The sequence below is a fragment of the Acanthamoeba castellanii genome (genome assembly GCF_000313135.1).
Source record: "Acanthamoeba castellanii str. Neff unplaced genomic scaffold scf7180000084769, whole genome shotgun sequence".
Classification (NCBI taxonomy): domain Eukaryota; phylum Discosea; order Longamoebia; family Acanthamoebidae; genus Acanthamoeba; species Acanthamoeba castellanii.
In genome coordinates, this window is record NW_004457268.1 from 25,150 (window position 1) to 49,057 (window position 23,908).

The 23,908-nt window shown below is 59.1% G+C and overlaps 13 protein-coding genes across 13 annotated transcripts; 6 read left to right on the forward strand and 7 right to left on the reverse strand.

Annotated features, from left to right (window-relative positions):
* Nucleotides 1-176: 176 nt before the first annotated feature.
* On the reverse strand, nt 177-997 carry ACA1_256400 (Ras subfamily protein; the record flags this gene model as incomplete). Its single annotated transcript, XM_004333466.1, has 2 exons — nt 177-616; nt 724-997. The coding sequence occupies 2 exons, from the start codon at nt 995-997 to the stop codon at nt 177-179; spliced, it is 714 nt and encodes a 237-aa protein (XP_004333514.1).
* Nucleotides 998-1,232: 235 nt separating this feature from the next.
* ACA1_256410 (ATPase, AAA domain containing protein) lies at nt 1,233-4,146 on the forward strand (the record flags this gene model as incomplete). The annotated part of the gene is made up of 9 exons (XM_004333467.1): nt 1,233-1,533; nt 1,598-2,008; nt 2,094-2,245; nt 2,316-2,753; nt 2,818-3,086; nt 3,167-3,316; nt 3,388-3,730; nt 3,796-3,899; nt 3,984-4,146. 9 exons carry the CDS (start codon nt 1,233-1,235, stop codon nt 4,144-4,146), a joined length of 2,331 nt encoding a protein of 776 aa, XP_004333515.1.
* A 259-nt stretch (nt 4,147-4,405) lies between these two features.
* ACA1_256420 (eukaryotic initiation factor 4E protein, putative) lies at nt 4,406-5,678 on the forward strand (the record flags this gene model as incomplete). Its single annotated transcript, XM_004333468.1, has 5 exons — nt 4,406-4,489; nt 4,629-4,703; nt 4,847-4,984; nt 5,324-5,528; nt 5,617-5,678. The coding sequence occupies 5 exons, from the start codon at nt 4,406-4,408 to the stop codon at nt 5,676-5,678; spliced, it is 564 nt and encodes a 187-aa protein (XP_004333516.1).
* Nucleotides 5,679-6,057: 379 nt separating this feature from the next.
* Nucleotides 6,058-6,422, reverse strand: ACA1_256430 (uncharacterized protein; the record flags this gene model as incomplete). Its single annotated transcript, XM_004333469.1, has 2 exons — nt 6,058-6,255; nt 6,339-6,422. The coding sequence occupies 2 exons, from the start codon at nt 6,420-6,422 to the stop codon at nt 6,058-6,060; spliced, it is 282 nt and encodes a 93-aa protein (XP_004333517.1).
* A 303-nt stretch (nt 6,423-6,725) lies between these two features.
* ACA1_256440 (uncharacterized protein) lies at nt 6,726-7,479 on the forward strand (the record flags this gene model as incomplete). Its single annotated transcript, XM_004333470.1, has 4 exons — nt 6,726-6,845; nt 6,960-7,139; nt 7,205-7,299; nt 7,449-7,479. The coding sequence occupies 4 exons, from the start codon at nt 6,726-6,728 to the stop codon at nt 7,477-7,479; spliced, it is 426 nt and encodes a 141-aa protein (XP_004333518.1).
* A 376-nt stretch (nt 7,480-7,855) lies between these two features.
* Nucleotides 7,856-11,366, forward strand: ACA1_256450 (Poly(ADPribose) polymerase catalytic domain containing protein; the record flags this gene model as incomplete). The annotated part of the gene is made up of 16 exons (XM_004333471.1): nt 7,856-7,866; nt 7,887-7,988; nt 8,077-8,160; nt 8,242-8,621; nt 8,714-8,880; nt 8,964-9,087; nt 9,149-9,235; nt 9,330-9,664; nt 9,751-9,867; nt 9,936-10,036; nt 10,128-10,201; nt 10,278-10,330; nt 10,434-10,661; nt 10,728-10,823; nt 10,906-11,130; nt 11,226-11,366. 16 exons carry the CDS (start codon nt 7,856-7,858, stop codon nt 11,364-11,366), a joined length of 2,325 nt encoding a protein of 774 aa, XP_004333519.1.
* Nucleotides 11,367-11,467: 101 nt separating this feature from the next.
* On the forward strand, nt 11,468-13,755 carry ACA1_256460 (Fbox domain containing protein; the record flags this gene model as incomplete). Its single annotated transcript, XM_004333472.1, has 6 exons — nt 11,468-11,707; nt 11,735-11,861; nt 11,925-11,994; nt 12,058-12,161; nt 12,249-12,463; nt 12,547-13,755. The coding sequence occupies 6 exons, from the start codon at nt 11,468-11,470 to the stop codon at nt 13,753-13,755; spliced, it is 1,965 nt and encodes a 654-aa protein (XP_004333520.1).
* A 674-nt stretch (nt 13,756-14,429) lies between these two features.
* Nucleotides 14,430-14,873, reverse strand: ACA1_256470 (uncharacterized protein; the record flags this gene model as incomplete). Its single annotated transcript, XM_004333473.1, has 4 exons — nt 14,430-14,438; nt 14,512-14,582; nt 14,714-14,760; nt 14,821-14,873. The coding sequence occupies 4 exons, from the start codon at nt 14,871-14,873 to the stop codon at nt 14,430-14,432; spliced, it is 180 nt and encodes a 59-aa protein (XP_004333521.1).
* A 591-nt stretch (nt 14,874-15,464) lies between these two features.
* Nucleotides 15,465-17,166, reverse strand: ACA1_256480 (2hydroxy-3-oxopropionate reductase, putative; the record flags this gene model as incomplete). The annotated part of the gene is made up of 7 exons (XM_004333474.1): nt 15,465-15,596; nt 15,645-15,892; nt 16,047-16,143; nt 16,282-16,389; nt 16,496-16,641; nt 16,745-17,002; nt 17,082-17,166. The coding sequence occupies 7 exons, from the start codon at nt 17,164-17,166 to the stop codon at nt 15,465-15,467; spliced, it is 1,074 nt and encodes a 357-aa protein (XP_004333522.1).
* A 165-nt stretch (nt 17,167-17,331) lies between these two features.
* Nucleotides 17,332-18,122, forward strand: ACA1_256490 (uncharacterized protein; the record flags this gene model as incomplete). The annotated part of the gene is made up of 3 exons (XM_004333475.1): nt 17,332-17,467; nt 17,672-17,900; nt 17,966-18,122. The coding sequence occupies 3 exons, from the start codon at nt 17,332-17,334 to the stop codon at nt 18,120-18,122; spliced, it is 522 nt and encodes a 173-aa protein (XP_004333523.1).
* Nucleotides 18,123-18,317: 195 nt separating this feature from the next.
* ACA1_256500 (uncharacterized protein) lies at nt 18,318-21,089 on the reverse strand (the record flags this gene model as incomplete). The annotated part of the gene is made up of 1 exon (XM_004333476.1): nt 18,318-21,089. One exon carries the CDS (start codon nt 21,087-21,089, stop codon nt 18,318-18,320), a length of 2,772 nt encoding a protein of 923 aa, XP_004333524.1.
* A 661-nt stretch (nt 21,090-21,750) lies between these two features.
* On the reverse strand, nt 21,751-22,174 carry ACA1_256510 (Actobindin, putative; the record flags this gene model as incomplete). Its single annotated transcript, XM_004333477.1, has 2 exons — nt 21,751-21,821; nt 21,979-22,174. The coding sequence occupies 2 exons, from the start codon at nt 22,172-22,174 to the stop codon at nt 21,751-21,753; spliced, it is 267 nt and encodes an 88-aa protein (XP_004333525.1).
* A 534-nt stretch (nt 22,175-22,708) lies between these two features.
* ACA1_256520 (protein kinase domain containing protein) lies at nt 22,709-23,791 on the reverse strand (the record flags this gene model as incomplete). Its single annotated transcript, XM_004333478.1, has 1 exon — nt 22,709-23,791. The coding sequence occupies one exon, from the start codon at nt 23,789-23,791 to the stop codon at nt 22,709-22,711; it is 1,083 nt and encodes a 360-aa protein (XP_004333526.1).
* Nucleotides 23,792-23,908: the final 117 nt, after the last annotated feature.

Genomic DNA, 23,908 nt, shown 5'->3' on the forward strand with positions numbered 1-23,908 from the left:
AGCCACTTCACTTTCATGTAAGTGAACAATCACAGCACACCAACACTGAGCATTGCACCATGAGCAAGTCCACACGTTCAGAGTTGTGCAAGAACTCCTCTGGAGTTTGCTTTGTGTTCATTGTGGCGGAGAAGACAGAAATGATGAGAGTTGGAGTTGTTGGTGTTGTTTCGTTCTTAGGAGGAGCAGCAGGTCTGGAAGATGTTCTTCTTGCTTGGTGGCTCGAGCTTGATGATGCCGTCCTTCTTCTTCTTCGCGTCTAGGTCATCGTCCTCCAGCTGCTGCGTGGCCCCGAAGATCGGATCGATGTCGCGGTGCTTGACCTCCTTGGCCAGCTTCATGAACATGTCCTCCACGGCGATGCCGGTCTTGGCCGACGTCTCGAAGTAGTGGAAGCCGTTGTCGGCCGCCAGCTTCTGGCCCTCCTCGGTCGAAATGACCCGGCGGTCGGCCCGGTCGCACTTGTTGGCGACCAGCACCTTGCACACCTGGCGCGAGGCGTGCTGGTCCAGGCTCTGCGCCCAGCCGCTGATGGCCTGGAAGCTCTTGGCGTCGGTCACGTCGTAGACCAGCGCCACGCCCTGCGCGCCCCGGTAGTACGCCTTTGTAATGGTCCCTGTTGTCGATTGGTTGCGAGAATTCAGAGGTTAGTGACACAAAAAAATTGGTTCGTGATTGGTTGGTGAATAAGTTGCAATGTAATGATTGGGTCCGCGGACGTACGGAAGCGCTCTTGGCCGGCGGTGTCCCAGATCTGAAGTCGCAGGCGGGCGCCTTCGACGGCGACCTCACGCACTCGGAAGTCGATGCCGATGGTGGGCAGGAAGGAGGGCTTGAACTCGTCGTCGGCGAAGCGGAGCAGCAGACACGACTTGCCCACGCCCGAGTTGCCGATCATGAGCAGCTTCACCGTGGGTGCTCGCTTGCCCGTCGAAGGGGTCGATGTGGTGGTGCTGGTACCCGAAATCCAGGAAGAGTTCTTGCTGTGGTTGTCCATGCTGTATCGGTAGTTGTTCGAGATCTTCGACATCAGATCGCTCAAGCTTGTGTGCTGCTGTGTGTTTGTTGTTCAAACAAAATCACTGTCATCAGCTTGGCCTTTTGTTGTGCCCATACATCAACAGAAGCGTTCTCGGCCGCTTGAAGCAAGTTCGCGGAAAAGAGTTATCGCCACCTTAACCAGTCCTCAAGGAAAAAATGAAAAACAGTTAAAGAAAGAAAATAAAAATATAATGGAGGGGAAGGTGGTGCGGTGCGGAGGAGGCCTCTCGTTTGTGGAGACGGACGAGGTGGGTCTGGCACCGGCCCTGTTCGATGGGTGGGGCCTCAAGGCCTACCAGCCCGTCCTACTCGAGGCGGCACCCTCGAATCGCGTAGAAGCTCAAAATCTTCCCCGATTCGTGGTGGCCGCGGTGCCCTCGAGCGGTGGGCTGAGCCCCACCGAGCTGCGCGTGCACAACGATCTTTTGCATCGCTTGGTCGATCGATTCGGCTCATCCACGGCTCACATCTCCACAAATCTCAATCACTCCGGTACCTGCTGCCCACACTGACAGAAGCTTTACGTGGCCGCCAAGCGGCTCATCTGGATGTGTAGATGCCACGGCGTCGGAGGTCGAGGCGGAGCTCGTGGGTCCAACCGGCCTAGACCGGCTCGGCACGACGGACGACGTGTTCGCGGGCGCGCTGCGGCGCCGAATGGCCGGCAAGTGGAGCGGCGTGGGCTGCACCGTGCTCGTCCCCCTCGTGGGCAGGACGTACGAGCTCGTGGTGCGGCGGGTCGTGACCCAGAGCCCCGTGGCATTGTCGTCGGTCGACAGCACCACCGCCACCACCACGACCGCCACTGGCGCAGATAGTGCGGCGCCGGTGCAGCTCTTTGCCCTGACGCGCGAGACACAGTGGCGCATCGTGCCGAGTCGGTCCACTGCAACAGCAAACAGGCCGGTGGCGCTGTCGGACGAAGAGCCGCTGTCGGAGATCGAACGACAAGCGCGCACCCTACTTGGTGAGTGCTCCTTCTCTTACACCGCGACACATACACACACAATTGATAGGTTGATTGGGTGGTTGATTGGTCGTCAAATTGACAGAACTGGAGATGCGACGGAAGTCTCTGGGCAAGAGCACGGCCGGCATGGGCATCAGCGTGGGCAGCGGCGTGCTACTGACGGGCGTTGCCGGCGTTGGGAAGTGGAGCGCAGCGCAGCGCATCGCCAGGGCCATCGGAGCCGAACTCATCGAGGTGCGGTCCAACAGCTCCTCCTTGGTAGACAGCGAAACCGGCAGCGGGCTCACCGTTTGTGAGGCCACAGATCAACCTGGCGTCGAGCCGCAACAGCCTCAACGCGGTGCTGAAGTCGACGCTGCAGCGGGTGCAGAGCGCGGATCACCACACGCCGCAGCGGCCCGTGCTCGTTGTGCTGCGCCAGCTCGAGGTGTTTGCCGCGCCGCCGGCCGACGAGGATGCGTCGCACAAGTGGTCGTCCACCTCCACCTCATCGGGCGGCGACAAGACCAGCGCCGCCTCGCGTCTGCTCGATTTCGTAGACTCGCTCGCGCTGCTCCCAGGCGTGGCGATCGCGGGCCTGCTGCGCCAGGGCTACACCCTGCCCTCTGCCTTCCTCCGACCGCCCCGTTTCGACCACACTTTCAGCATCCCGGCCCCGGCCGCTCCGGCCCGCCTGCGGCTCCTGCAAAGCTTCCTCGGGCCGCACAGCCCGACCGACGCCGATCTCCGCTATCTCGCCGAGGTACCCCAGTTGCCGCTGCGCTGTGCTTGAGTCAGCATTGAATGTGTTGTTGTGTGGTGCGCAGGCGACTCAGGGCTATGTGCTCCGGGACCTGGTGCGATTGAGCCGGCGCATTGCGCTGCTCGCGCGGGTGCGGGTTAAACAGCGAAGCGACGACGACGGGCAGCAATCGGTGGGTGTGGCGCCGAGAGTGGAGCGACAGGACATGGAGGTGGCGATGGCCGCCGTGCGACCCTCGCAAATGTTCGAGCTCACCGTTCGCCCTCCGCGCGTGAGCTGGGACGACGTCGCCGGCTGCGAGAACGCGCGGCGCGAACTCGAGGAAGCCGTCAAGTACGTGTCTCTGCCTCTTATTTATATTTCCATAATAATGATTATATTTGCCTTAATATTGGAAAATAATAATATAACAGGTGGGGCTTGGCTGCGGACAAGAGTCCTCTGCTGGCTTCTCTCGCCCAGCAGGCCGGCGTGTTGTTGTATGGCCCCTCGGGCTGCGGCAAGACACTGTGCGCTCATGCCTTCGCCTCGGCGCTCCACCTTCCCTTCATTTCCATCAAGGGGTACTCTTGCTCTCACCTAGTCGCGTCTGCACCACCTGTTCGCACGCGGCTCACACACCCCAACGCGGCAGGCCGGAGCTTTACTCCAAGTACCTGGGCGAGACGGAAGGACTCATTCGGCGGCTGTTCGAACGTGCTCGACAGGTCGCTCCGTCCGTCATCTTCTTCGATGAGATCGACGCTCTCGCACCCACGCGAAGCGGCGACACGGAGGGGATGGGCGGTATGGGCCAGCGCGTGCTGAGCCAACTGCTCAACGAGATGGACGGTGTGAGTGCGCGATCGGGTGTGCTTCTGCTCGCCTGCACGAGCCGCCCCGACTTGCTCGACCCCGCGCTCCTGCGACCAGGCCGCTTTGAGCGACTCGTCTACGTGGGTCCGCCGACGCCGGTCGCCCGAGTCCACCTCCTCCAGGTAAGTACTCGCGCCCTCAGCTCACCAGGCGTTGATCACTGATTGACGGCTACAACTACGTGCAGATTGAGCGAAGACGAAAGGTCCCGTTCGCAGCCGACGTCGCGGAAGACAAGTTTGCGGCCATCACGGACGGGCTTACGCCTGCAGAGATCTTGGCTTGCTGCCGGTACGTGTCGACCTGGCCAACTACCACCGTGCAGTGGCCCGCGAACACTAACTCGTTTGTTCTTGTTGGCGCGGGGTGCAACAGGGAAGCGGCACTGCTAGCGCTGACGGAGGACATGAACGCGGCGGAGGTACGATGGCAGCACGTGGACGCGGCAGTCAAGCAGCGCCGTCAAACCGGTGGCCTGTCGCTGACCGAGGAGGCCCTGCTGCCCTACAACAAGTTCGCCCACAACCGGCGCACCTGAACCCAGTGTTTCGGCGGAAGGTAAAATTCGCGGAAAAAGCTTACCTGCAATTTCTCGTCATTTCTCGACCACGAGCTTCTTTTCTTTCTTTTCTTTTTTTGCTTTTTGGTTCTCTTGGGTGATCATCTGCGCGGCATCATCGCTTGATCGTTCGAATCCTTGGCCAGCTTTTTGATCACTTCTCCCTTTTCGTCGCCATCTTTCTTCTACACATCATCGTTCATTTAAGGCTCATTCACATCACCCGAGAGAAATCATCATGACGTCCTTCCCGCCCCCTGGATTCGAAAACATTAGCCGCGCATCGGCAATCCTCTTCGACAATTTCGATGCTGACGAGGTGGTGCCTCTCGAGAACTCTTGGTAGCGCTTCCCCCCTCCCAGGCAACCGATGCTTTGGCGGCGTCACTCGTTGTTGCAGGTGATTGACACGAATTGGCTGACCGCAATCCCATGCATCCAGGTCGTTCTGGCACGACAAGTTCATTGGCCCTGGTCTGTCGGCCGAGGAGTACGAGGCCTCCCTCCAGAAGCTGTGCACATTCGGCACCGTCCAGGTACGTGTCCAATTCACCACCTTTCATCATCGCGAATCTGCAATCTCCCACACTCGAGCACACTGCCACACTGAGCGACACTCGCTCGCGCCACGTCGGAGGTGTCTGATCATCCTCATCGTTTGCCAATGCGCCTTACGCAGGATTTCTGGAAGTGCTACAACAATCTGCCACCCATCGAGAAGCTGCGCTTCAAGTCGAGCTTCCACCTCATGAAGTCGGGCATTTCGCCCCTGTGGGAGGATCCCAAGAACGCCAACGGCGGTTTCTGGGCCATGCGAGTCCGCAAAGACGACACATATCCTTTACTTCCGCAACACGCAACACGCAACACGCAACACGCAACACGCAACACGCAACACGCAACACGCAACACGCAACACGCAACACGCAACACGCAACACGCAACACGCAACACGCAACACGCAACACGCAACACGCAACACGCAACACGCAACACGCAACACGCAACACGCAACACGCAACACGCAACACGCAACACGCAACACGCAACACGCAACACGCAACACGCAACACGCAACACGCAACACGCAACACGCAACAACACACGCAGCACTGTCAGTTCTCCTTAACTCGCGAGTACTGCGTACGTGTGGAAGGAAGTCATTCTGGCGCTCATCGGCGAGCAGTTCGAGGGCTCGCTGGGCGAGGGCGACGAAATCTGCGGCCTCACGGTGAGCATCAGGCAGCACGACGACATCATCCGCATTTGGAACACCAACGCCAGCGCCAACTCATCGGGTCTCCTCGGCCGACTCAAGGAGATCATCCCCAAGGCCGAGCTGCGCAGCCCCTTCTACAAGGGTACCTCCCTAGCCAGTGTTGTGTGTTCCTGCGTGCAACACACTCGTGTCGTGTGTCGTGTGCCTGACCTCTTCTTTGTTGCACGCAGCCAACCGGGAGCACACAGACTTCAACAAGGATTTCCACGACGCCAAGAGGGACACCAACTAGATGAGCTCCTCCCTCCCGAGGGTACCTGTACACATCCGTCCACTTCACCTCTCGACACACGTAAGAGAAACTTCAAGAGGAAGGCTGGCGGAGGTAAGACAGAGAGATGATCATGAGAGAGATAGGAGAGAGAGAGAGAGAGAGAAGCAAAGGTGAGGAAAAAGGGAAGGAGGCGAGCACGAAGACGGAAGAAGAAGAAGACACAATTTTGAGGTGGACCCCACTACCTTGTAACCATCCTATTTATTACCACTAATGAAACAAACAAAAAAAGGTTGATCGAGTAGGAGGCTCTGGCATCTGCTGGCCTCAGGCTTTATGAAGGTGCAAGTAGGAGCATGGTGCTAACAACAACGGCGTGTGCAGTGGCGGCACAGCTTCAGTTGGGGCGAAGGGCGGCAAACAGGACGAAGTAGAGGAGCGCGAAGAAGACTGCGACGATGACCAGCGCGATGAGGATGATCGCCAGCTTGCTGCTCTTACTGCCGGTGTTCTTCGAGTGCAGGCTCTCCTTGATACGCTTGTCCGTATGCGCCTGGCAGTTGGGCACGGAAGAGTCAGCGACTGACTGCTCTACCTACCTCTTCGCTTCCACTACGAAAACGTAGAGCGAGTAGGACTTGCGAGGTTGGTGTCTAACCCATGTAGATGTGCCCGTACCTTGCGAACCTCCTTCTCGCCGATGCGGCGACGGTACGTGTCCACCTGCGACAAGTTCTTGCCTTTGGTCGCTCCCTTCCTCATCTTCTTCTCGAGCTGTTGAAGTTGTTGAAGTGGTTAGCGCTACACGGTTCTGCCGCTTCGGTCAGGAACCCAAAAAGAAACTCACCCTTTTCTCTTCTTCCTTAATCTTTTCTTTTTCGTGTGCTCAAATATTTTAGTGACATTCATTCCAAGAAAAGACAAACTATAAAACAAAGGCCAAGCCTCCAGAATCAGTTTTCGTTGAGCCCGGCAGCAAGAGAAGAGGCGCAAGCCCAAGCTCAGACACCTCGGCGGAAAAGAGAGCAATAAAATTAGGTGGTTTAAGAAATCAGAAAAAAAGATATGCAAAAGGATGACAAGGAGGTGAGGGTGGCGATGAACCTGCAGGACCCGCCCTATGGCTGCCTCACCAACGGCGCGCACTACCCTTTCACGCTCAAGGGCAAGACTTGGCCCACAGTGGTAAGTAGTACCTACCACTTAGAGTACTCGACTTCTTTCTCGTCGTACCCTCTTCTTTTCTTTTTAGACTTCTTCTTCTTCTTCGACTGCTCAATTAATTGAGTTGCGTGGCAGGACCACTACTTCCACGCGCAAAAATTTGCCGGTACGCCGCTGGAGGAGACCATCCGGCGGTGCAAGACGGCCAAGCAGGCCGGACGGGCCAAAGGCGCGCCCGTGCGCCAGGACTGGGACAAGATACGCCACAACGTCATGTATGAGGCGCGTGCTCCCAACCAACCATTGGAGGCGCGCGTGCACACAGACACACACATGTGTGTGGCGGGTCGCGGCTGACTGTGGCCTTGTGGTGGGCGTAGGGCCTGATGGCCAAGTTCAAGCAACACGCGGGTCCGCGTCGGGTGCTGCGATCCACTGGCACGGCCACCATCGTCGGCCTCATGGGCAAAGGCACGTCCACAAACACACACATTTGTCGGGTGTGTGTGCGATCGTGCGTGCGGTAGTGCGTGTGCGTGCGTGTCGTGTGAGTGCGGTGATGCGTGTGCGATGAGCGATGCTGAGTGAATGACTGAATGCCTGGCTCTGGTGGTCTGTGTGCAGAGGACTTCTGGGGCGCGGGGAAGGACGGTAAAGGCAAAAACAAATGGGGCGAGCTGCTGATGAACGTGCGCCTGCTCCTGGACGGCGCAGATGATGACGAGGACGAAGCGGAGGAGGAGGAAGAAGAGAAGAAGGCCGGTGGAAGAGGAAGCGGGAGACCAACGAAAAGACAAGAAAGAGAGGAAAGGGGGATGATGACGAAGAAGAAGAAGAGGAAGAGAAGCCAAAGAAAAAAGGGAAGAAAGAGAAAGCGAAGGAGGAAAAGGGGAAAGAGAAGAAGAAACAGAAGCACAAGGAAGAGAAGGAGGAAGCGAAGAAGAAGCTGAGGGGCGTCTACACCCAGTACGCCTCGGCCTCTTCTCTTTCCGACGCCAGAGTGGTCGGTGTGACAACGTGTGGCAGTGCTGATGGATTTCATGTACCATCTCATCTCCCCAGAGTCGAGTACGCGTCGAGCTGTCGGGCCAACTGCCGCGTGTGTTGGAACAAGATCCCCAAGGCCGAGCTGCGCATGGGCAAGCTGTCGTTCTCGCGCAAGTTGTATGTGTGCCTCTTCCTCGCAGCGCACCACCCAAGGATTGCGCAGTGTGCCCCAACCGCAACTAAAGTCTTGAATGCGACTGCTTAGCGATGGCACGATCTGCGAGTGGCACCACCTCAACTGCTTCCTCAAGCGCTACACTGTCGAAGCTGCCGAGGCGCCCTCCATCAAGTACTTGTTGGAGCCGAGCTTTGTCGTGTTGCCGTGAGCTGGTGTGCGTTGTTTTTTTTTAACTCTGCTGGCCGTGTGCAGAGGTCTGGACGACATCCGCTGGGAGGACAAGGAGAAGCTGCTCAACACGTTCGGCGCCTCGCCCAGCAGGAAGAGGAAGAGAGAGGCGGAGAAGGCGGTTGGAGGCGATGACGACGACGAAGACGAGGCCGAAGCGGAAGAGGGCGACGAGTCGGAGCCGCGGGACAACTTCGTGGAGGCAGGCGACGAGGAGGACGAGGCGATGAAGCTGCAGAACAAGAAGCTGTGGGCGCTCAAGGACGAGCTGCGCAAGAACTGCACGCGCGACGAGCTCAAGGAGCTGCTCGAGTTCAACAGCCAGCAGGCCAAGGGCGGCAAGATGCGCCTGCTCGACCGCTGCGCCGAGTGCATGCTCTTCGGGGCCATGCCCCTGTGTCCCGGTACGCGCTACCACCACCGCCCCACACCTTTTTTCCCTGATTGCTACCTACCGAGTGGTCATGGGCTCACCCTGTGTGAGCGAACGTCACAGAGTGCAAGACGGGCGTCATCGTGCCGTGGAAGGGCGTGTTCCGGTGCACGGGCTTTGCCACGGCGTGGAGCAAGTGCACATTCACCAAGGAGAGCATCGATCGCCTGGAGTGGAAGATTCCCGACAGCACCAAGAACGAGTATCTCAAAAACTTCAAGTTCACCATGGTACCACCACCACCGCCCGAAAAGCTGGTTGCCTTGTTGCGGTGTTGGGCTCATCAAATTATGTTGTGCACACATCTTTGCAGGAGAAGCAGGTGGTCAAGAAGGTGGCAGAGCCGGAGAAGAAGGAGAGGAAGAAGCGTACGTCGACGGCGCCCAGCCCGAAGAAGGCCAAGACGGTGAAGATGGTGGTCAAAGGCAACTCAGCCAGTACGTCCCCTCTTTCGTGTATATGTGCCACATGGTACGCCGGCTTATCCTGCCGCACTAGTTGACCCGAAGACCGGGCTCAGTGAGACCGGACGCATCTACGAGGAGAAGGACGGCACCAAGTACAACGTTGTGCTCAACATGAGCGGTACGCCGCACTTCCCTGGAATCGACTCAACCGGTTGTCCAGCGCGACTCTTTGTCTCTGACCGCACGCATTCTTCGCATACTTGCGAGCGCAGATGTGGTGACGGGAGCCAACGCGTACTACAATCTGCAGGTCATCGAGGACGAGAAGGCAGAGACGTGGCACTTGTGGCGCAAGTGGGGCCGCGTGGGCACGTGGGTGGGTTCGTCGAAGCTAGACAAGTGCGCCACCGCGCGCAAGGCCGTGGAGCTCTTCGAGCGGGTCTACCTGGACAAGACCGGCAACCGATGGGCCGACCGGGACGAGTTCGAGAAGCAGCCGGGCAAGTACTACCCGGTCGACATCGACTACGGGATCGACGAGAGCAGTCTCAAGGCCAAGGCCGTCGATCCCAACAAGCCTTCGCAGCTGCAGGACAATCGAATCAAGGTAGTCCCGCACACGCACACGCACCCGCGCCACCGCACACGCATGACTTGAACGAGTGTCGTGTGCCGCTGTGTTTTTTTATATAGGATCTGTTGGGTCTCATCTTCAACATGGAGAACATGGAGAAGACGATGGCGGAAATGGAGATCGACATCAACAAGATGCCGCTCGGTCGCCTTTCCGAGGCGACGATCAAGCGGGGCGTACGTGCCTGTCTGGCCTGCCCGTGTTCTCTTCGAACTGACCCACATTGCTGCGCACACACCCACAGTACACGGTGCTCAGCAAGATCCAGGAGGTGCTCGACGACACAGAATTGGAGGAGGCGCAACGCAAGAACAGCCTGATCGAGCTGAGCAACCAATTCTACACGTACGCCCCTCATCAATGACAAGAAGAGAAGTGGCTGGGAAGAAGTGGCCACGACTAATCACATTTTTCCCTTGACCTTGACCTTGTACAGCATCGTGCCGCACGCCTTTGGACTGTCGCGACCGACGATCATCGACCACCGGAAGCTGGTCAAGAACAAAATTGGTGCGCTGCCCCTCACTCGAGACCACATTCTCTTGAACAAACACGCCTGCTGATCCTGGGGCGTGGACCATGACAGAAATGCTGAACACACTGTCGGAGATGCAGCTCGCCATCAAACTTCTGCGCGAGGTAGGGCCAGTTCAGCGTCGTGTGTGCGTGTGCGTGTGCGGTCGTGCGTGTGTGGTATGTGCGAGGGCGAGCGGGCAGCTAAAATCGTGGGCCTGAAAATCAGGGCGAGGACACGGACGATGTGTTGTGGGCCAACTACCAGAAGCTCAAAACCAACATTGTGCCCGTTGCACCCGAGGAGAAGGAGTTCAAGATGGTGAGCAAGTACCTGCGACAGACCCACGCTCCATCGCACTCGCAGTACTCCCTCGAGCTCCTGGATCTGTTCAAGATCGACCGCGAGGGCGAAATGGCACGCTACGAGAAGTGGGCCAAGCTTCACAACCGCATGGTACGTGTGTGTCGTGTGCGTGTCGTTGTGGTGATGCGTGGACTGACGAAGCGATCGCCTTGGCAGCTCCTGTGGCATGGTTCGCGATTGACCAACTGGGCCGGAATCCTGTCGCAAGGCCTGCGCATCGCGCCGCCCGAGGCTCCTTCGACTGGCTACATGGTACGATGGTCATCACACAACACGACATGCGCAATGGCCACCACACACAACCGAGCTCACACAGTGGGCGTGTTGTTGATAGTTTGGCAAGGGAGTCTACTTTGCGGACATGGCGAGCAAGTCGGCCAACTACTGCTTCACATCGCGCGAGAACAATGTGGGCATCATGACCCTCTCCGAGGTGGCGCTGGGCGACATGTACCAGCTGCTCCACTCCAAGTACATGGACAAGCCGCCGGCGGGCTACCACTCGACCAAGGGCTGCGGTCAAACCGAGCCCGATCCGAGTACCGCAGTGCTCACCAAGGTGCCCGATGACGTGTACCGTAGAGCACACAGCATGTGGTGGTCACCAACGTTGGTGTCTGTTGTGATGTTGTTGCGGGTTGGGGCTGAGTACAGGAAGGCGTCAAGGTGCCGTGTGGAGAGCCGAGCAAGAGCGGAGCCGTCGGGTCAAGCCTGCTATACAACGAGTACATCGTGTACGACGTGGGCCAGATCAACATCAAGTACCTCCTCAAGGTCAAGTTCAGCTACAAGTGAAGGCCAACCTTGCCATGATAATTTTTGCGGACAATAACAAACAAAGATTTCGGGGTCGGCAACTTTCGTATTTGTGCAAGGCATCAAGAAGAGATCAAGGGATGGAGGATGGAGAGTTTCACAATGGCTCGGTTGGTGGCGATGAGCTGAGTTTGGTGATTGAGGCTACCGTAGATGAGAAACAGCAGCAAGGGGTCAAGCGGGCGCGAGATGAAGTAGAAGACGAACTGGTGATGGAGTATGACCTCGCCGAGGCCATTTCCCGCAATGAAGAAGAAGCAGATGAGACCGCCGCAACGCCCTCGGATGCCAAGCGTGCCAAGATCACGCCTGTTGAAGAGGTACGCCCCGCTTCGTCGGACTTGCAGGCCAAAATTAACACCATTCACCTGACTTCGCAGTACGACATCTCGGTTCGCGCGCCCCATGTGGAAAGCGTGCTCGAACTGCCGCCCGAGGTCATGCTCAAGATCTTTGTGTATCTTGGTTTCGTTGGTACATGTCTCACTGCACCTCTTGCATTGCTCATCTTGAACTGTCGATTAACCTTACTGGCAGATTTGGCCAACTGTGCTCTCGTGTGCCATCAATGGAAGGCCGTTTCAAGCGACGACGCCCTATGGAAGAGGTACTTACAGTTTGTAATCAGAAAAATCGAAATGGGAACTGAATGGCCTTCTTCTCCTTCAAGGATGTACTACGAGGTTTGGGGCACGAATGCGAAAACTTGGAAGCAGCTCTTTGCATCGCACTATCCCGACCATGAACAAATCGACATGCAGCAACTCATCCAAGGTGCGCTGCACGAATCGCGACTAACAGTTACATCTCGCTACGCGTGGAGAAAAGCGTACTGATGGGCTGTTGCCTTGCCGTGTGCAGCAATGACCAAGCCGAGAGGCAGCAGATCGAGGCGCAACATCATGGGCCTGTACAGGCTGGACAAGAGCTACGACGGCAAGATTGACAATCTCGAATACCCGACGCTCTTCCGGGACGTGTGGGCTCTCTCGTCGGTAGACCTGAAGAGGATCGTCGCCAACGAAGTCGGTCTCACCGCCCGTGCCGACCTCCCCGTGCCGACCTCTTTTGAGCTGGTACGCTCCTCTGGTCACTCTCCTCGGCACTGTACCCTTCTCTCGAAACGCCAAGTGGCTTACGTGCCCTTTTGTACATGCAGAGCATTACAATGCAACGGTTTGGAGGGACCTCGAGCTGGAAGGAGATCACGAGCTACGACCGAGCGCAGACCATTCTGTGGGAGATGCTCCGCTACGAGGGCAACAGCGAAACTAAGACCTGGATGTCGGAGGACGAGGCCAACAGCTGCACCGAGTGGCTGTTTGGCTATTTCCCCTACAAGACGATGAGCGACCAGCAACTGCGCGCGATCATGGCCAGCAAGGCACTCGAGAAGGCAGCCTGGCAAGCCAGGCATGGCCAGCAGGACGAGCAGGAGCAGGAGGAGGTCGTCGAGGCCGGAAACGAGGAGGAGCAAGAAGAAGAGGCGGTCGTACGGATGCCTGGCGCAGGCGTCGTGGGTGTCGGCGAGCGAGTCCGCGCGTCACAAACTGTACACTACCGGTTGATCGGTGGCGAGCTCATCAGGGACGACGTGGACCACGATGATGAAGAAGAGGAGCACGGCTATGCGATGGAAAGCCTAGCCCCTGCAACGACGACCTCCTCTACCACAACCACCTCCACGACCACGACGACGGCCAACAACGACAATGCCATCCTCGAGGAAGAAGTGCTCGTGTTCGACGAGAACAACAACTCTGCGCCTCCATCGTCTGCACCCGCTCCCGAGGCGGAGGACAAGACCCTGACCGAAGACGTGCACGTGGTAGAGATGGAACCGATCCAGGTAAGCGAAGTCATCATCCACGAAGGGCACCCGAACGTCTCCGGTGCCAACAACGACTCTTTCAAGGAGGAGATCATCTTGGAGGAGGAAGAGGAGGGAGTGCAGCCCGAATGCGAGCCCATGGCCGAGGAGATCGTCGTTATCGAAGAGGCGGAGCCCGCTGTTGGCGAGGAGCTGGCGCAGCAGCCACCGGAGCCGACCCTCAACGAACCGAGCGAAGGCGCAGTGCGCCCCGAAGAGTCCGTGACCGCCGACGCCATGAACGCCATCGCGACGGACGCCGCGGCGGCGGCGGAGGCCGAGCCGCCCAAGCCCACCGATGAAGCCGCGGAGGGAGAACAGGAGATTGCGCCGGAGCCGAGAGGCCGGAGCCAGGTGGCTCGATTCTTCCACACGGGCTCCTTCAAGGTGGCCAACGACGGGACCTTTGTTTACGGCTTCGCTGCGATCTCGTCGTCGCGCTTCTGCACCTACTGGCTCGTGGCCGAGGACGCCGACGACAGCACCTTCGCCTTTTAATCGCGCGATCGCCACGAGTCGCCCGACGTCGGGGGTCGCTCCCAAGCAAACCATCATCGCGGCCGAGGCACTGGGATACCAACCGAGAGAGCGAGAGACCGAGGAAGAAGCAGCACGGCCGTTCCGGGGTAGGTACATCTATGTGTGTGCGCGCTATCGGGCGCACTCTCTTTCCTCTCCATTCCCTTGCGTGGTGGCAGTGTGTTGCGTGCGTGTGGTGTGTGTGTCACTGTGTCGTGTTTGTCTTGTGTTCGTTCATTTGTTGTGGTGTCGTGCCCCTTCCCCTCTTTCTCCTTCCTCCTCTTTCGTCCTGTTGTATTCTTCGTTGTTGATCAACACGAGCACACTTCGCCTCTCTCTGCTTCCCCTCTTCCTCTCCACCTTAATTTTTGGCATGTTGGCAAAGCCACCCACCAACCTCTACCGCCAACCAGTCCGGCTTCTACAACGAGACAGCGCCCCGACCGTGCCCCCTATCCCCTCATCATGGTGTACGGCCCAGCACCAGCCTCGGCCGCTGATCAGTTCGGGCTCCTCGGTCCATGATCTGGTTGTGTCGCGTCGCGTCGGCAAAAGGATGTTGGCCGCGAACCGGAAGCCGCCGGGAATTGGGTGAGTGAGGTCGGCGGTCCGGTGTGGAACGGAAACCTGGCAAGTTATCGACATCCACGCTTTCAGACAATCTACACCGCACACACCGCACACACCGCACACACCTCACGGCACACGGCAACCCACAACAGCCGCTGGTTGAACCTGAACACCCGAGTTGATGCTGGTCGAGAGCGTGCCGTTCTGCGTCCACTGCGACACGTTGCCCGCACCTCCTGCGCACCTACCAGCTTTCAGGCAAATGCACACGACACGGTGGAAGGCACGTACCAAAGGCGTGATTTTAAGGGCGCACATTGATTGCGACTGCGCCGTTCTGCGTCCAAGAACCACCCGACACATGCACCGCCCCTGCAGACCAGATCGAAACTGCCGCCAGCGGCTTGTCGAAGACTACAATCGCAGCCATGAAGAAGATCCACGCACCCCGCACGCACGCACGCACGCACACACGTAAGCGCCGTATCATGAGTCCACTGGGGCCAGGTGGCATTGCGCACGCGCATCACGAGGTCTCCATTCTGCTCTAGCCCGTGCTCGTGATATGTATGGCTAGAGGCAGCAGATCACTGTGAGACAGGGCGCATTCTCCAGCGAACATGACACTCACGACACACACCCTAAACACGCGATGCAGGTCTCAGGACGTCGTCGATGTTGAGGGTCAAGTTGGAGCTCACCGTGAGCCAGGGCGAAGTCGCTGCCCTGGCTCGCCAGAGACAACACGCTGGGCTGCTGTGGGGCAGTTTGTGTAACCAACTAACCAAGCCAAAATTTTTTTTTCTGTTTTTTTCTCTGTTTCGACGAAGATGGAAGGCAGCAAGCCGGTGCGGCACCTTCCTCCCGGGGGGGGGGGCTGGTGGTTGAAGCTCACTGCCTGCCCCCTCTAACCACCAGGAAGAGCTGACTGCGCAACAGAAAAAGGCGCGCCAGGAGCAGCTTCTCACGTGCACCCTGTGCCAGTCGCAGCAGTGCACCTACTACCAACTGCAGACGAGGTCCGCCGACGAGCCCATGACCACCTTCGTCACATGCCACAACTGCGGTCGTCGCTGGAAATTTGTGGTGCAACTTTAGTGGAGTAAGAAAAATGATTCTTAGGCGTAAGTGCTGGTGTTGGGTGGTTGGGCTGCCACGTCGGCCGTGGCGGCCACCTGCACACCGAATCGCTCCTCCCACACCTTCACCATCGCGCCCTTGTGCTCCGCCCCATAGCCCTTGTCCAGCGCCTGAGCACCGCACAGTGAGCGCACATTCACACACTACCGCACACGCACACACGACGCGACAGGCAGACAACAGAGACAGGGCGGTGGTGCCTCTTTGTAGGTTTGCATGGTGCCGGCGACAACGGAGGGCAGGTGGTCGGCCTGGAGTCGGGCGTGCACGAGCTCCTCGAAGGTCTGCATGTCCTTGAACGCCGCGGCGAGCGGATAGCCGCCCTTGCCCGCCTCAAAGTTGCGGGCCAGCACGAGGCCCGCGAACGAGTCGAACCCGAAGCTCTGCCCACTTCCCTTGCCCACCACTTTGGCACCACACAGCACACGCACACGCACACGCACACGCACACGCACACGCACACGCACACGCACACGCACACGCACACGCACACGCACACGCACACGAGGAATGTCAGATATGTGTCCATAAAACATTGGCCTTCCGCACGGCACACGAACCTTCGCTGAACTGCTGGGGATCGAGCCCGAGTCGTGTAGCGACCGGCAGTATCTCGGCCATGGCCGCGATCGACACGTTGAAGAGCACGTTGTTCAACTGTGTGTTGTGTGTGTGTGTGTGTGTGTGTGTGTGTGTGTGTGTGTGTGTGGCGAGTGTGTTTCGGGCGTGTGCGATGTGATATGAGTGCGCACATTCACTAATCCTGAGTATTGCGCAAGACTCGGTGTCGCTTACCATTTTGGTCAGTTGGCCGTTGCCTGAGGCGCCCAGGAAGGTCACCTCCTTGCCCATGGCCCACAAGGCCGGCTCGACCACCTCGAACGCGCTTCGGTCGCCACCAACCTGCGGTTGTGTGCGTGTGCGGTTGTGCGTGCGTGTGCGGTGAGCGAGGTGAGTGCGGTGGTACGCGTTGCGCGTGCGGGTGTGGGTGTGGGGGCGGAGCGCTCACCATGATGGACAGGGTGCCGGCTTCGGCCTTGGCCACCATGCCCGACACCGGGGCGTCAAGGAAGGTGATGCCCATTTCGCGCAGACGTCGCTCCGTCTCCTGCGTCCACACCGGATGCGAAGTACCGCAGTCCACCAACACATGCCCTGCACCCGCCCATGTGCGTGCGGTGAGCGCGTGTGCCGTGTGTGCCGTGAGTGCCGTGAGTGCAACGAATGTCAATGCACGGCGTTCGCTGATCACACATACCCGGCTTGAGAAAGGCTACGAGGCCGCGATCGCCTTCATCGGCTGACGACGACGACGAAGCGGAGGAGGAGCCAAACAGGACCCGCTGCAGAATGGTGTAGTCCGGAAGACAGAAGATGATGCGGTCGCACTCCTGGGCCAGCTGCCGCAGGCCGCCGGCCGCGACCTGCGACGGAGGGAAGGTCTCCTCCACCCGCGCCAGGCACGCGTCGTAGACCAACAGCGCGAAGCCCTTCCGCGACAGGTTCAGGGCCATGCCTGCCGGCGTGAGTTGAGGGGGGAAAGGGTTCATTTTTAGGTCCGGAAGGTGGTTTGGACACGATATATGGAGTAGTACCTCTGCCCATGTTGCCCACCCCGATGAAGCCCAGTTTCGCGCCAGTTGGACGAGGCTCAATACTTGCCGCACTTGCTCCCTCCATCTTCGTTCTTCGCTTCTCTCTTCCTCGCCGTTATCTCATTTATGCCTTATTTTTCTTTTCTTCTTTTCTCTTTTATTTTATTTTTGCCAAAAATTTCAAAATTTCAAAATTTTCGTTTGCGATTTGACCGTTAGTGTGGTTGCACAAAGCAAAGGCTGCAGAAGGATGAAGAGGAGGCGCGCGGGAGATGTGGCTGAGGGCGTGGAAGGTGAAGCGGCGCAGGGCGGTGCAGGCTTTGACACGGGCGCGCGACACTACCGCGACACCAAGCAGGTCAAGAACGACCTTAAGGCCATACAAGGTGCGCACACCAGCTGCCCTCAATGCACTGCACTACATCTTATTTATTTTTATTTGTACTTGACAATGGCCAGAGCGAACACTGGCCGTTCTTATGTCCGCCGAGCCGAAGGAAGAGACTCATGAAGGTATTGAATTATATAAATTATATAAATTATATTTATATTTACAGTAAAATTGCATATGACTGTTTTCCTTCGTGTAGACGCGCCGACTCTGACCGCGCTGATGGCGCTGGGAATCGACCGCGACGACGCCCAGGAGCGAAGCTGGAAGGTGAAGGCGGGTCAGTGCGCCGCGTGCCTCGCCGGCGGCGGTGAAGACGACGCGTCGGTCCTCGAGTGCAGCTACTGCCAGCGCGACATCTGCCTGGCCTGCCTCCAGCGCTGCGAGCTCTGCCAGCAGCTCTTCTGCCCCACCTGCACCACCACCAAGTACCACCTCCTTCCTTCCGCGTGTGCGTGTGTGTGTGCGGTGTGTTGACGCGGTGCGTGCGTAGTCATGAGCTGCGACAGGACCGTGTGCTGTGTCTGTCGTGTAACACGGAAGACCTGAAGCAGATGCATGACCACCAGCAGCAACAGCAACAACAGCCGCAGCACGCGGCCCACCCGGACGATCAGCCGCAGCCCATGGACGAGGTCCCGGCCCAGTGATGCGACGTGTGCGTGTGCGTGTGCGTGTGCGTGGGCACCATCGAAAAAGAAGCGCTTTTATCGAGTTTGTGTCAACAAATCATCCATCTGGACACACGTCTCTCGTCCTCCCTTCTTCATTGGCTGCCCTTTGAGCATCATCACCACTGCCTTGTGGTGGTCTGCACACAGTTGGCCGGCCGGCCGGCCCGAGACTCAGTCGTCGGCCGAGGGCGCGCGGATGGGCGTTCGCCGCGTGGGTCGCTGGGAGAGGGCGCTGCCGGCGCTCACCAGCCCGAGAAAGGCCTCGGGACCGGCGCCCTCCGGCACGTTGAACCCCTTGGCCGCCGATCGACTGGCTCCGCCGCCTCCGCTCCTCCTCGCGCTCGACCTGGTGCTCTTGCTGGGCGGCGGCGGCGACGTGACGGCAGCGGCGGCGGCCGACTCTCTCCGCCTGGAGCGCGATCTGGTGCTCTTGCCGGGCGGAATGGCGGCGAGCTGCTCGCTGGAGTCTGCATCGGTCATCATCTCGACGCTGTCTTCGTCTTCGTGCATGTCCAGGCTGCTCCTCCGCACCCTGTCCTCGCTCTCATTCTCCTGCGTCGACTCTCGGCCGTCTATCAGGCTTCGAGTCCGCCTCCTCTTGCTGCCGCTGCTGCTCGTCTGCTTCTCCTCCTTTACCTTCTTCTTTTCCTTTTCCTCCTTTTTCTCGTTCTTCTCTGACTTCTCGTCTCTGTGCTTCTTCGTACGCGGCGAGTCGTCGTTGTCGCCCGACCCCGCTGCGTAGTGACCACTCCCGTTGGCTCGCTGTGGTGCGTGTTGGTCCGTCGCATCGGCGTCGTCCCTTGGCCTTTTGGCCTTGCGCGAGGCGTCGCTGCTGTTGCGCGCCGGCGACGCGGCCGTGGGCGGCGGGTGCGCTCGCTTGCGGCAGCCCACGCAGGGGCACATGTGGCGGCAGATGGCGCAGCCCTCGGGGTGCACGATGCCGTCCCACTCGGCGTGCGCGTTGGCAAACTCGACGTTGAACAGCTTGCGCAGGCAGCCGTCGCAGAACCGATGCGTGGGCCGCACGAGGCAGGTCACAAAGTCGATCTTGCGCGTCTTGCAGTTGTGGCAGTTCTTGCCGTGCTCCTTGCGCAGCTGTTTGAGCGACCTGCGGATCTGGCCGGAGGCGGCGGCGGCGGCCAAGACCTGCGTCTCCGTCACGACGGGCTGGTCGACGGCGACGTCGCCCACGCCACGGGGCGACGCGAGCTCCGTGGCCGATCGGGGGACCAGCACCGCCACAGGGAGTGACTTGGCCGCTGACACGGTGGTGGTGTCAACCGTGGGGTGGTCGTTGGCCTCGACCAGGGTGAAGGTCTCCTCGTCGGCGTTGTCCTCGGGCGGCGGCACGGCGGCGGCGCTTTCCCGGGTCTGCTTGGCCTTGGCCACCGCGCGCCTCTTCTTGTTGGCGTTCGCAATGATGCGCATCGACTCGTGCCGTTGATCGTATTCATCGTCGTCTTCCTCCTCTTCCTCGTCGACCTCTTCTACCTCCTCCTTCCTCCGCTTCTTTCTGATGTCGGTCTCCAAAGGCTTTCGCTCGAGTCCTCCCGAATGGCGCCGGGACGAGCGACGCGCGACCGAATGCATTTTGGGCGTGTCGAGGGCGCTGCTGCCGGAATCCGGATCTTGTTCGCTGTCGTCGTCGGCCGCCTCTCGCTCCTTAGTCGCGGCCATGACGTCGGCGGTGGTCTCGGCGACGGTGAGCTCCTGCTCCATCAAACGAGCCGACCGGCGTCCGATTGTAGGCGGCGACGTATGCGGCGAGAACGATGTGGGCGACGCGGGCGACGGTGAAGTAGCCACGGGCGCCGGCTTGCGCTTGCCGCGGACCTCCCAGGTGCCCTTGTAGACCTCGACGTCGGGCGAGCAGTAGCGGGCCGGCACTCGCCTCTCGGTGCTGCCGCGAAGGGATCGGCCCTCCTGGAATCCGCCCAGCTTGATTGGGGATGGCGACTCGGCGGCGGGGATGGTGCCGGCCCGAACGAGCGGGTGCTGCGACGCGGCGGCGAGAAGGGCGTCGAGCGGGCTCTCGACTCGGCCGTCGTCAGCTGTGCGGTATGGTGGAGTCGTCGGGCTACTCTCGGTGTCGGCCATCCACATTGATGAAGATTTGAACTGCTGATGAAGCTCTGGCACGCCGTAGCCCAGACCGAGATTGGCCGCCCGAGCCACGACCATCTTTGCGGTATGTCGGTCCGCTGGCGAGATGTCGTCGCCACCCGCGGCATCTTGGAGAATGGATCTCAAGATGTGAGGACGCACCAAGGCCCGGGAGCCGGCATTCGATTGAGCGCCCGATCCATCCAAGCGGCAGGCCGCCGTGTCGTCGAGGGCTTGGGCCAAGTCGCCCGAGTAGAGGAAGGCCAGCAGCAAGCGGAGGGCGCTCGGGTCGTCCGGCACCGTCGCCTGGAGCTCGACCACGGTCCTGCGACTGCCCCTCTGCGTCGGCTCCCCTTCCTCCTCGAAAACGTCGAGCACCTTGAGCTGCTGTCTGTCCTGCGTCGTTGTGTCTCCATCCCCTCCACCTCCTCCTCTTATCTCTCCCGCTACTTGTTCTACTTTTCCTTCTCGAGCTTCCTCCTCCTTGTTGTTGCTGTGTAGTTGGCAAAGCTGGGCCAGGGCGTCGGACCAGGCCGCCACGACTACTCGATGAACGTACACCTCCAGCTCGGGCGCAGCAGGCCCCCTGGTCGGCGAGGGTGAAGGAGAAGGTGGAGACGGCGGAGAGGAGGGTTCTTCCCCGGAGCCCTGCAAGAGCTCGGCTCGAGTAGAAGCGTCGTGGGGCGGCCACTGGCAGCGGAAGGCGAGGTCGCTCCACGTCGGGTCGTCAAAGGCCGTACGCAGGCGGCGCTGGAGTAGCCCTCTGCCCTCTCGCATCTCCTCCAGTTCGTGCTTGTTGTCCTGCTCGCGCGGGTGTGGGATGTCCCGACCGGCTTGCATGATGTTCGTAGCGGCCGCGCTTCGACTTCAGACTTGCCCGCCTCACCGGTGGTGTGGCCTGTCGTTGGGTGTCTGTCTTGAACGGTGTTCTGGTCTGCTCCGAGGCCGCATTGTCGGCCTTTTGATTTTTTTGTTTTTGGTTGTGAGAGTAAGAAATTTGAAGAATTTGAGTATATGAAGGGCGTGCATTCCTCAGATGACCATCTTTGTTGAAACACGGAACAAAAACGCACCCCTGCTGCGGTGGCACTTGATCGGCATCTGTGCTGTGCCGAATGCTCGAGATTTGCAAGGAAGGGGCTACGGAAGAAGGCCCATTCAAAGAAGAACGTCTTGCAAGAAAGATTCAGGGGATCAGTCGCCTTGCCACTGCATCCTAATTGCTTCGCCATCGTGCATGGAAATGGCGGCAGTTGTGCTGTGGCTCGTAGCACGAGCCTTGCGCTCGATCTGATCAAGACAGCGCACAATCATCTGAGCGTAGATCGATTGCCAAGGTACCCAGGCAACCAACAACACCAACCATCAAAAGATGAAGGGTTTTTTTACAAGGAGAAGGACTCCATAGGGAGAGGGTTTATTGTTCGATCGCAGTGCACCTCATCTTCACAAGGGCACACGAGGAAGGCCACTCTACGTTTTTGTTTGACTAATGCACAGCTTACTGCTTGGCAGCCTTCTCGATCTCAGAGAGGAAGGCACCACGGTCAACCTTCTTGACGTGCACGTCCTCTGTTTTGTGGAGAGATGAATGAGATTGAGAGAAAGAGCGAGAAAGAGCAGAGGGAGTGTAGGAGGAGTGCAGTGGCGCGCGGCAGCGCGGCAAGAAGAGAAGACAAGAATAGATGAAAAAGCGCACAACACAAGAAAGCACAGTGGAGCGTCGTACCAGGAATGGCGGGACCCGACTTGTCGACGGTCTCGGCGTGCTTCAGCTCGTGGGGCTTGGCCACCTCCTCGAGGAAGGAGGAGCGGTCGACCTTCTTGACGGTGACGTTCTCAATCTGAGGAGCCGACTTGTCGACGGTCTCGGCGTGCTTGAGGGCGGCACCCTGGCCGATGGCGGACTGAAGCTCGGGGTTCATGTTGGTGGAGGTGTTGTGGGTGGGGTGGTGTCGTTTGGTTGTGTGGACTGGCCAGCAGAGCAGGAGGCCACCCCTCTTATAAACGCACCTGCGTGGGACACGATTGGAGGGGCACCAAACGCCAGGTGTCACGAGAACGCCATTGGCTCGAGAGCACCAAATGAATAGCTGTCGACCCTAGTCGAGAGGAATTTCGGAGTTTTCGTCGGTTCCAAACTTCGAATTTCCGAAATTCACCAATGACACTCCATGGCACGCAAAAACTGGCGGCATTCTCCAGATGCCTTGGGATTGGGGCCAACACAGTTGTTGCAGAGCCACACGCTCGTTGTTCGCACCACTCACCATCATAATGGGTTCTCGTTCGTGGCGTGATAGATGAAACTTGTCATTTGGAGACTGGTGTAGTTTGTAAGCAAGAAGTTTATGTTCGTTGGTTTTGAGTGTTTGCTCTCACGACAGGTGCACTACTTGGCGCAAGAGAGAGAGAGAGAGAGGGAAAGAGAGACGCGGGTTGCGGCTGCAGCAGTTCACTCACTGCAGCATGCCGTCGAAGTCGTCGTCGTCTTCGTCAACCATGACGCTGAGCTCGACGTGCGAGGCATCAATGGCGTCATCGTCGTCACCGGTGTCGTCGTCTTGCTCCTCGTCAGCCACGGAGACCTCGCACACGTTGATCTCCTCCTCGCAGCCCAGCAGCTCGTACTGCTCCTGCTCGAGAGCGAACTGGAGCTCGTCTTGCTCCTCCTTCTGCGTCTCGAGAGTCTTGAGAGTGGCGACGTAGGGCTGGAGGAACGGGTGGGCCAGCACGCGCTCGATGGTGGGCCGCTTGCGTGGGTTGGGGTCGAGCAGGGTGAGCACAAGGTCGCGGCACTCGCGCGACACCTGGCGAGGGAAGGGCAGCGACGAGAGGTGGCTGTAGTCGGTCTGCTGGGCCACCTGGAGCTCGATCTCCGAGTCGAACGGGTAGGCGCCGGTGACGAGAATGTAGAGGATGACGCCCATGGCGTAGACCTCGTTGGCGCTGCCGTTGTAGGGTCGGCCCTCGAGCACCTCGGGCGAGCAGTAGGCCTCGGTGCCGGAGAACTTGGTGAGGATGTCGGTCGGGCGCTGCACCGTGCAGCACAGGCCGAAGTCGCTCAGCTTGAGCGAGACGTCGTCGGCCGCGGACAGGTCGACGAGAAGATTTTCGAGCTTCAGATCGTGGTGGATGACACCGAGGTGGTTGTGGAGGTAGTTGACGGCATCGGCCAGCTGGCCGAAGGCACGGCGCGCGAGGGGCTCGTCGAGCTTGCCGCGCGCGACGACAAAGTCGAACAGGTCACCGCCGTTGACGTAGTCCATGACGAAGTAGACATCGTCCTCGGTCTCCACGACGTCGCGCAGCGGCACGATGGTGGGGTGGAGGCATCGTCGCAGCACGTCGACCTCCACCTTGAGGTGTTCGCGCATCGTGGTGGAGAGCTTGCTCTTGGTTATTCGCTTGATGGCCAGCTTGGTCTTCATGTCACCGCCGTGGAAGCCCAGCTTCACCTCGCCAAAGGCTCCTTCGCCCAGGATCTCCGTATCGCACATGGCGTAGTGGCTGCCGCCAATTCTCGACATCTTCATCGTCATCTTTTCTTCTCCAAATCTGCAGGCAAAACAATTTCAATTCTTCCCCTCTTACGTTCGGGGTGTTACAGATCGAATGAAATGTCTTCCTTGTCGTTCGTGTTTGCTTCTTCCTTGTCG